The following is a 10,725-nucleotide window of genomic DNA, read 5'->3' as shown; positions in this document are numbered from 1 at the left end:
GGCTTAGGAGGTTAAGGCAATACAAAATACAACTCTAATGAGTTTAAATTCTTTTTGTATTTATAAATTTTAGTAGAATTTAAATTATATTATAATTTAAGTTCAATAAATTTTTTTAAACTAAAAAATAATTTTTAGACCTAATGAATTGTAGCTTGGGGGCGAGACCGGGGGCAATTGCAATCCCACCCCCGACATCGGGGCGGGTTTGAAAACCCCTACCAAAAGGGAGGTCTTAAAGGTCTGAAGTTGATTTTTTCAAATTTGCGTTGGGGTTCGAATATGGACAAGAAGAAGCGGAAATGGGTATCTTGGCGTAAGATTTGTTTGTCGTTGGATCAGGGTGGACTGGGTGTTTGGACCTCTCGTACATTCAATCATCCTTACTTATGAAGTTCGCAAGGAAGATGCTCACTGGTGGGTCTTTGTGGTCCAAGTTCTTCAAGGCAAAGTATGTTGGAAATTCACATCTTGCTATGTTGGTGTCATCCACGAGAGGTTCTCGGTTTTGGAAGGGCATCTTGCGGGTATTACCACTGGTGTTGAGTAATTCGAGGTGTTTGGTGCGTAGGGGAGAATTGAGTTTCTGGTTTGATAATTGGTTGGGTGATGGGGCTATTACAGAAGTGAAAGAGGTGGTTGGAGATCCTAGTATAAAGGTCCGAGACTTGATGAATGAGGATGGTTGGGATTTATTTAAATTACGGGATTTGGTAGACGACGAGATGGTGGCGAGGATTACTCGCTTTCCTATTCGATTGCGAGAGGCTAAAGATGTTTATGTCTGGAAGCTTACAGCGGATGGTTCGTTTAGCTCAAAGTTTGCTTGGCAATTACTTAGGCACAAGGGTCCTATCTGCCAGTGGAAAAAATGGTTGTGGCAACATCATGTTCCTAAGAAAATGTCTTTTGTGTGTTGGCGTGCTCGGCAACATGTTATTCCTGTGGATGAGGCCATTAAGTAGTTGGGCGTTCCTATAGTTTCGAGATGCAATTGCTATGCAGATCCTCATATTGAAACGTTGGACCATGTGTTGTGCGATGGCGAAGGGGCAAGGAAGGTCTGGGAGTTTTTTGCTGGTGTTTTTGGGGTCCGTTTACCGTAGGTTCGTGTTTGGAAGGGGGGTGCTAAACGTTTGGTGGTTGCGGGCATCTTCCTCATCACAAGTTGGATGGTTATGTGGTATCTCTCCTATTCTTATTATCTGGGCTATTTGGAGAGCTCGGTGTGCAGCTCGTATGGAGGAGGTGCCTTTTAATTGGAGGGTTATTGTTCGCACGGTCAAAGGCTTTATTATGGAGATCTCATGCCCGCTTCGGCAGTTTAAGAAGTTGGCCTATAGAGATTTTTTGATTTTGCAGGAACTCAACTGCCTAGTGGTGCCGGTTGTGACTAAGCCTCCGAAGAAAATTGCTTGGTCTCGGCCTGGTCAGGGTTTTGTTAAATTAAATGTGGATGGAGATTCTTGCGGTAATCCAGGTCCTTCAGGTGGGCGGGGTGTTATTCGGGATGCTCAGGGAAGGGTTCATGCGGGTTTGCTCATTTTTATGGTCATGCCACTAATACTGTTGCAGAATGTCGAGCTTTTCTTGATGGTTTGCAGCTATGCCGTCAGCTTGGTTTGAGGAATTTTTTGGTTGAATCTGATTCGAGCGTTGTGGTGGGCTGGTTTCTTTCGGGGATGTGTAAGTTCTGATTCGTCATGTCTCTATATAGTCAAGCAAATTATATGGTCGCAGACTATCTGGCTAAAGAGGGAGCAAAGGGACGTTCTAGTGATTTTCAGGGGGAAGGTTATGGGTAGGGACGGTTTCGTGGTCTTGTACGTATTGATAGTTGGGGTATTCCTTATATTAGGCGAAAGTAGATCACTTTGTCGTTGTATTCTTGGCTTTCCTCCGCCTTAGTGAGCGTCTTTTTAATAAAAAGTATATTTCGGAAAAAGAAAAACGCAGTAATGTGAAGATCAAGCTATAATGCTAATATAAGTATACATGCAGGGCTGATGATATTGCACTCATTCTACCTGCAGACCCTTTCTGTTATCTAAGGGGCAACAACATGAGAGTTTTATTGCAAATCATTGTTATAATCTTCAGCAAGAGAGTACAAGCACTTGTTTTGGTGCTATATGCGCTTGCTAAGCTTCAAAAGGATAGACAAAACCTCATTTATGTCGGGTCGATCCTCAGGATTTGGGTGAGTGCAAAACAATGCTAGTTTTAGGAGCTCCTCCTGCACTTCCTTATGCTCCTTAGCACTATTCTGCACGAGCGTGGGGTCCAGAATGTGATGAAGACCCTCCTTCATTCCATTTTCAAGAGCTTTCTCCACGAGTTGCCCCAGACTGATCGGCAATCCATCCTCTTCTGTGAGTCTCGTTGGCCTTCGTTTTGTTAGAAACTCGATGACAATTGTACCAAAGCTGAATATGTCTACTTTGGTACTGACTTTTGTCATATACGCAAACTCTGATGAGAAAACAAACATGTTGTCAGTTTAATAGGAACTGAGTAATGCTGAGAGGTTATAATAAGGAGATGATTTTGCACTTGATAGAAAGAAGAATGGGGATAAACTTCGCAAGCGAGAAAGGCCTAGGAGGAGTTACCTGGTGCCAAGTAGCCAATAGTGCCCTCAAATGCTGATGACGAGGAAAGGCTGCTTCCATCTTCAAGGTGAACACCTAAGATTCGAGCAGTTCCAAAGTCGCTCACATGGGCCTCCCAATCTTCATCCAGAAGAATGTTAGAAGGCTTCATGTCGCAATGAACTATTGGGAAATCATAACCAGAATGCAAGTAGTCCAACCCAGTTGCAATGGAAATGAAAACTCTGATTCTCTCTGACAAAGTCCACCTCGACTGATCCACATTAGGGTCATGTATAATGGTATCCAAGTTCCCATTCTCCATGTATTCCAGAACTAAGGCCTTTAGCTTTCCACTCTCCCAAGCATAGCCAAGAACCTTCACCAAATTCCTATGCCGCAGTTGTTTCAGGGTGTTGATCTCTCTATTGAAGCACTTATCAGACTCTTCAGAGAACTGATGCAAATTCAGCTTTTTCACAGCTATGATCCTCCCATCTTCTAGTCGACCCTTGTACACAGTGCTCAAACTGCTGGCTCCGATAATGTTGTTTTCATTAAAGAAACTGGTAGCATTTTCTAATTCCCTTGTTTCAAACCTCTCGAGGATCAATGCTGGCGTGTAATCTGATTCAGGATTTTCAACCCCTTTTGATTTGCATAACTTGGTATGCCATTTGAGGATTATAATTCCAAACACTAGAAGCAAAAGTAGAAATATAGATCCAAGTACCACAAGAACTAACACAGTCGTCTTGGATAGCTGATGTGAACTCGTCTGTCTGCAGGACCTGAGGAATTCAGTTCCGCATAGATCTGGGTTTCCCATCAAATTGGAAGTGTTAATGCGTCGAAAGATTCCAGTATCTGGAACATGGCCTTCAAGTTTATTGAAAGAAAGGTTCAGACGTTTCAAGGAGGAAAGATTAGAAAAGCTCTCAGGGATAATGCCCTTCAACTGATTCTGAGAAAGGTCCAGGGAGTTGAGGTGCTTTAGACTTGCTAGGTCTTCAGGGATTCCACCGTCTAAATTATTCCTCGAAAGGTTCAAGCTAGTAAGCGTATACATTCGAGTAAAAGCTTCAGCTGGAATTGGACCAGAAAGTTTGTTCCCTGACAGATCAAGAGAGAACAAATTTCTGCAGCCACTTAGTGTTTTAGGAATGATCCCCGAAAGATTATTGTTTGAGATTTCAATAGCCTGTACCATTTCCAACATACCAAGCTCATCTGGAAGAGTGCCAGCCAAGAAATTGTATGAGAAGTTCAGATATATCTGCATGCCTTTCATACTTGCGATCACAGATGCAGGTATTGATCCTGTGAGATGGTTGTGGGAGAGATCCAAAGTCATCAGCCGATTAAGATGTCCCAGGCTTCTTGGAATGGTCCCATTAAGCATGTTGCCTTGGAGGTTTAAATATGTGAGCTGCTTAAGTTTTGAAACTGAATCCGGAATGCGACCCTCGAACCTATTGAACATCAGCCCAAGCTCACTTAGCTGTCTCAGATCAGATATTTTATCAGGTATTGAACCCTCTAGCGCATTGTCATTCAGGTACAACCCCTGAAGGATAGAAAGATTACATAATTCTGATGGAACTAGGCCTGAAAAACTGTTTCCACCAAGTGATAGGACGATAAGTTGACTTAAATTGCCAATCTCACGTGGGATTGGCCCTGTGAATGAATTTGTGAAGGCTTTCAATACCTGGAGATTAGAAAGCTTGCCAATACCAGGCTTTAGCGGACCACTAAAATTGTTCCGTGACAAATCTAAAGTTTGGATATTCGGGCAATTGAAGAGGTCATCCGGGATTTCCCCTGACATTTTATTGATAGAAAGCATTAGGCGAGTAAGATTTCGCAACTGCCCGAAACCCTGAGGAATTTTACCTGTTATTTTGTTAGAAGCTAAATTTATGACTAGAACATGGGTGCAGTTGATGATACTAGATGGAATGGATCCCTCAAGAAGGTTGGAGCTCAAGGTCAGGTTCTTCAAATTGTAAAGCAATCCAATATCCGATGGAAGCTTCCCTGTGAGGAAATTGAAGCTCATAGACAAGTAAGTTAGATTTGTCAATTCTGTCAATGAAGAAGGAATCTCCCCAGTTAACTTATTTGAATGTAAGGTCAAAACTTGCAATGATCTCAATGATCCTAGCTCAGAGGGTACTGTTCCAGTTAACTCATTCTCTGATAGTCCTAAATGGGTTAAAGATTTCAATTGGAGTAAGGAGGTGGGAATGGTAGAATTTAACCTATTCTTGTACAACCGCAAACTTTCAAGGTGAACTAAGTTTCCAAGCTCAATGGGAATGTTTCCAGTGAGCTGATTGATGTACAGTTCGAGACCAACAAGCTTTTTGCAGTGACCTAGTTCGGATGGAATTTTTCCAACAAGGGAATTTTCAAACAGCAGAAGAGAATCTAAATTTGACAAGTTCCCTATCTGATGAGGTATTACTCCAGACAATCGGTTTTGACTTAGGTCTAAAGCTTGCAAAGATTCCAACATACCAATGGACACAGGGATAGAACCAACCAGACTGTTCCCATACAGAACCAAAATTTGAAGGTTAGCTAGATTACCTATGTTTGATGGGATTGGGCCGGTGAGATTGTTAAAAATGACACCAATTCCTATCAATGATGTGCAGTTGCAAATACTTTCAGGGATATTTCCATTCAGAAAGTTTCCCCCTAAATCTAGTAACTGCAGATTTTCGAGGTTTCCAAGTTCTGGTGGAATTGGACCTGAAAGAGAATTTGCATAAAGAACAAGCTGAGAGAGCTGGGAGCAAAGTCCCAACTGAGCTGGAATGTGGCCAGTGAAGGAATTCGAAGTTAAATCAAGAACCTGAAGGCTCGACAGGTTTCCAAGGAATGGTGTGATTTCACCTTTGAGCTGCTTCTCTAGCAGAGAAATGGAAATGACATGATTTAATAAAGGGTCACAAGCAATACCAGACCAGTTGCAGTGGTGAGTGCTGTCAGTCCAGTCCTCAAGTGCTCCAAATGGATCATTTCTTATGGAACTCTTAAAAGCTTTCAAAGCCTCAATCTGAACTTCTAAGCTTGATTCTTCCGATAGAACAGTCACTAGAACAGCACAAGTTATGACTATTGCCAGACTTATACTTTTAGATGCCATTGCTATAGATCAAATACTAGATACTGATATATGGAGGAATGAAGATGAATTGAAAGAAGCATTTATAATGAAAAACCAGCTAATAGTTGACGCCACAAACCTCGACTCTTTCCAAACAAATTTTGTCACTGCATGGAAGAAAAACTCGGTTCTCTGAATCATAACAAGAAACCTATTTTTGATAATACAGCACAACTTGAAACATATCCAAAAGCTAATGGAGGTACAAACGAAAACATGGCCCACTTTTCCTTCCATAATGTGGAAACGAATCCCATATATCTTGGCTTCATATCAAGTTTCCTTGACTCATTTAGCTGGATGGAACCAATGAGGAAAGTAGCTAGAAAGGATGGGGGGCGGGAAAAGTTCATTAATCTAAGCTAAAAACCAAGATTTCTAAACAAGGGTCAGTGGAGAAACTAATGCAGAAGCAGCACACTGATCTTTGAAATCTAGCATTGTAGTTAGGCGTAGAGTGGTATACGCGGTTTTGACTAAGCAGTACTTGACAAACACGAGACAAGTTGCAAGTTGAGGGCCAAAATGATGGGTTGGCCGCGGCTCTGCGCCTCGTGCTAAGCAAGTGGAGGAGAAGGACAGGAGATATTGGAAACAAATGGAGATTGAGATGGCTACCGACTTGTCTGTGGGGCCATTTCTGACCAATATTAATATATATTACTTATCTTTTTCTTGAGGGTTTGATCGGATGTAGGGAGTTTGAAGGTGCAGCGATGGATTGATATATTAATTATTATGGAGTTTTTGGTTGCTTGAATCATGCATGTCCTTTAATTCAGAAGGAAAAACTTCAGGTGCCTTACCACTCGACCAAATGTTTAACCAAATTAAAGAGACCAAATGTTAATGATCTAGATGTGTCATTCCTTTCTTTAAAACACGCTTCAAGAAAAAATTTATTTGCAATAAAAATGATCATTTCCTATCACAATAAATAATTCTTATTGTAAATAGTCATTTTCATCACAAATAACTCGTTATGAATAGTAATTTTTTATGTAATGTATTTAAGTCTCGAGATATAGCGCCTTACTCTTATTCCACCGGGACCAGAAAAATTCCATGACAAGAAAGAGTGGTTAGATGAGATCTTGCAAGGTGCATAAAACTCTATATATCTCCAAAGGTTTGGATAGTTAGTTAAGATGAGATAAGTTGAGATGAAAGTTAAAAGTTAAATAAAATATTATTTTAATATTATTATTTTAAGATTTAAAAAAGTTGAATTGTTTATTATACTTTGTGTGAAAATATAAAAAAGTTGTAATGATTAGATGAGTTGAGATCAACTTTGAATCCAAACGGAAGTTAAAAAAGTTGTGAAAATTTTCAAATGTCAATTTCAAATTCCTATTCTTTATTTATAAGGGATTTTGATTTTTTTTTTTTTTTATGGTTAAATACAAAATTGGTTGAGATAGTTTGTCTTAAAATCAATTGTTTCTTATCCTTTTTAATTGAAACTTTTATGATACATGATTTTAAGATCGATCAAATCGGTCTCTCAATATTAAGGGCTCGTTTGAATAGTGATATGAGATGAAATTATTTATAAATAATAGTGAAATGATTTATGACTAATAGTGAAATTTAATTGAGTTAATATGTTTTATGAGGTTTTAAAAAATGAGAGTAAAAAATTAAGTTGAATAAAAATATTATAAAGTTAAAATATTATTGAAATATTATTTTTATTTTGAGATTTGAAAAAGTTGAATTGTTTTTTGTATTTTGTTTGGAAGTTTGGGAAAATTGTAATAATTAGATAAAAAAAATTAAAGATTTAAAATTGAAAAAATCTGTGTTTGTAGTGTTTGAATATTGAGATGAGATGAGTTGGGAGGATTTGCTATCCAAACCAGGCCTAAATGATAGTCCACATCTGTCATTTGATATGCCATCCTTGAAAGACACGTGTATTAAAAATTAAAAATAGTATAAAAGAATACAAATTTGAGAAGATTTAGAAGAACATAAAATAAAATAAAAAATAAAAAACTTGAAACCAAAAAATGAAACTTAAAAAATGATAAAAATCCCTAAATTGAAAAAACAAAACTAAAACTTAATGGAAAATAATAACAAAAGAATTAATTTAAAATAAAGAAAAAAAATAGTTAAAAAAATAGGAAAACTAAGATTAATACATCGTCATTTTTCCAGTTCTATTCCAATTTCAGCGTTGTTTGAACAATTTGTACATTTTGATAAAGATTTTTTTGAGTAAAAATTTTATATTTACTGGTTTATTTTATTTTTTTACCAAGTATTACCATTTAAGGTTGATTTTATTCCAATTAATTTAGATTTTCTCCATCTTTTATGCTAACCTATCTTTTCTTTTAGGCAAGATCATAATATTTTCATTTTTATTCGGTGGAGGGTTTAAACTTTTTTTATTTTATAATATTCTGATTTTATTATTATTTTTATACAAGTGAGACCACATGTTGACTTGTCATTCCTGCTTATACGATGTTACTAACGTTTTACTAAAGCAGTTATATATAATGGGAAGAACTGTTTGACTAAGGCAAATCATAGATATTAATTATGTATTTAGACCTTGGAAGGAAGAAAGGTCAGAAAGGGAGAGAAAGAATCAGAGTTAGAGAGGTTTACCTCCATCAATCTCTACTATAGTCAAGGGGTATGGACGTTTTTGGGGTAATGTTACTTTCAGACGAAGAGCTTTCTTGCATTTATGCTTGGTTTGTTCTCCATTATTAAAAGATTAATCATAATAATAATAGAGAAATGCTTTAAAGAAGTCTTATACCACACATTTCTAGCTAACCAATATGTGATTTTTCATTTTTATCCTTCTATCTTGTGAAATCATCACTTGTCTTAAAAGTTTAAACTGATAGAAATATGTATATTTTATTATTTGTATTATATTCTTAACACCCCCACTTGTGAGTCAGTTTCTTCCTCAATGAGTAGGCCCAATATGTGAAATATTTAATTAAATAAGTAGAGTGTAGAGTCATAATTCAAACTTAGGACCTCTACTCTAATTCTATATGAAATCACCACTTGTTTCAAAAAGTTAAGCTGATGGAATATGTAGATTTTATTATTTTTATTATATTCTTAACATATCTTAATATTTAAATATGTGTGTTTAATTATAAGAGTAAAAATGACAAATCACATATTGATTAGGTAGAAGTGTGTGGCGTAAGTCTTACATGTAGAATTTCTTATAATAACATGCTCTATTTTCATAGCATGTATGTGTAAATGAATGGTGGAAGAAAAACACATAAGTTTTACGTCATTGCTTGATGGATGAACTTGCAACCTCCTTGATTTCTTTCTATTGATGTCAAAATATATAACCATGAAAGAGCGGGCGGGTGCTTTGTAGGGAGACCATTACCCTCAGCCCTCATTTACAAAATGAGATTATATAGTTCAATGGGCCAACTTCCTAGCCCATTATGGGCCACAGCTAAATGACTATGCTAGTCCACCCAAAGAGAATAAAAACAACACTCCATACCCAATAGATTTGGATTTATTATTTGGGCTTGCTTGATTACTGAATACACTCGTGAATTTTCAGGCTTATATTGAGAAATATACAAAAGGTTTCTTCCTTTCCAGTTATTTTCCTAATTAATGAGTTATTGTTGTCCTTGATTCCTGAATTTCTTCTATTTCTCCGATTCTTTTTATTTTATTTTATTTGAGGCCCTCTTTAAATTTAGTATATTTTATAAAATTCAAGGAATTAATGATTTTGTAAAATTAGTGTAATTCCAATTCTTGAGTGTTAATTACAGGATTTGGAGTCTAAGCAGTGGAGGGTGAAAAGCATGCACAAACCCCTAGACCACTTGAGAGTTTATAATAGCATCATCATCCGGTTTCCTAAACTCTCTTATTTTCTAAATCTTAGAGAAAAAATTTGGAAGAAAATGAGATTTCCCCTCCCATCCAGATCCCTCAACTAGGGATCCCATTTTGGGTTGGTACAGTGGTTCTCCGTATTTGGGGAACCATTGCTTATTCCCAACTTATTTTTATTATTATTTCCTACTGTTAGTCCCGCATGAAACTCTCTCTTGGCGTTGTCGTTCATATCGGCATTCTCTCACACTGTTTTCTACCATCGACGGTAGCCCCTTCAATCGGCTTCTATATGTAAGTCTCAGCCGTTCTCTCTCGCTCAAATGGAAAACACACCTTTAAGCTCTCTCAGTTTCTGCTATGGCTTTCATATGAGATAAATCCAAGTTTCAAATCCCTACTTTGCATTTTGTATTCATTGGATCTTTCTGAGATGAAAATCGAAAACCCTAGCCTCAAACTAACTGTTGGATTTGGTATCTTGCTTCTCTCTGTATGTGAGCTTTTCTAGGGTTTCACCAACTAAGATTGTGTTATAGATTTGGAAAAAAATGTAGGTCAAATCTATTTGGAGAGCTTCTTTGATTTATACTTTGTGAATCATCCGTGATTATGAGATGTGGCTTTGAGATTTTCTAGAAGTTGTTGTTGTGCTTTGGTTGCAACTGTAATTTTTGTGCTCTTATTGTTCTTTGTGATTATGTGATTTTAGCTATTGTCATTCTATGTTGCTTGGATTGGATTTGAGCCACTATGATTCAAATGTATGCTGTGAATTGAGCCATCACTTGTGTTGATTCTGAGGGATGGAAGTTTATTATTATGCCTCTATAATTGAAAGTAATTTTATTCAATTTTGGTGATTCTGTTGTTCTAAGTTATCTATGATTTTACCCATTGTCATTCTATGTTGGTTGGATTGGATTTGAGCCACTGTCATTCAAACCTATGCTGTGAATTGAGCCTCCAGTCGTGTTGATTCTATGAGGGATAGAAGTCTATTGTTGTGCCTCTGTAATTGATTATAGTTTCATTAAATTTCGGTGATTATGTTATTCTAAATTATCTGTGATTTTACCCACTGTCATTGTATGT

At 37.1% G+C, this 10,725-nt stretch overlaps 1 protein-coding gene across 1 annotated transcript; it reads right to left on the bottom strand.

The window, feature by feature from the left end:
- Positions 1–1,981: 1,981 nt before the first annotated feature.
- LOC121268586 (LRR receptor-like serine/threonine-protein kinase FLS2) lies at positions 1,982–6,247 on the bottom strand. Its single transcript, XM_041172910.1, has 2 exons — positions 2,613–6,247; positions 1,982–2,472 (listed from the first exon to the last, which is right to left on the bottom strand). The coding sequence occupies exons 1-2, from the start codon at positions 5,746–5,748 to the stop codon at positions 2,129–2,131; spliced, it is 3,480 nt and encodes a 1,159-aa protein (XP_041028844.1). The 5' UTR covers positions 5,749–6,247; the 3' UTR covers positions 1,982–2,128.
- Positions 6,248–10,725: the final 4,478 nt, after the last annotated feature.

This window comes from Juglans microcarpa x Juglans regia, chromosome 5S, assembly GCF_004785595.1.
Source record: "Juglans microcarpa x Juglans regia isolate MS1-56 chromosome 5S, Jm3101_v1.0, whole genome shotgun sequence".
Lineage (NCBI taxonomy): Eukaryota > Viridiplantae > Streptophyta > Magnoliopsida > Fagales > Juglandaceae > Juglans > Juglans microcarpa x Juglans regia.
This window is presented reverse-complemented; position numbering and strand designations above follow the sequence as displayed.

Excerpts from the sequence above, each read along its gene's own strand:
- LOC121268586 (XM_041172910.1), bottom strand. The coding sequence starts at position 5,748 with ATGGCATCTAAAAGTATAAGTCTGGCAATAGTCATAACTTGTGCTGTT. Across the intron at positions 2,473-2,612 it reads TATTGGCTACTTGGCACCAG|AGTTTGCGTATATGACAAAA; the intron begins GTAACTCCTCCT and ends TTTTCTCATCAG.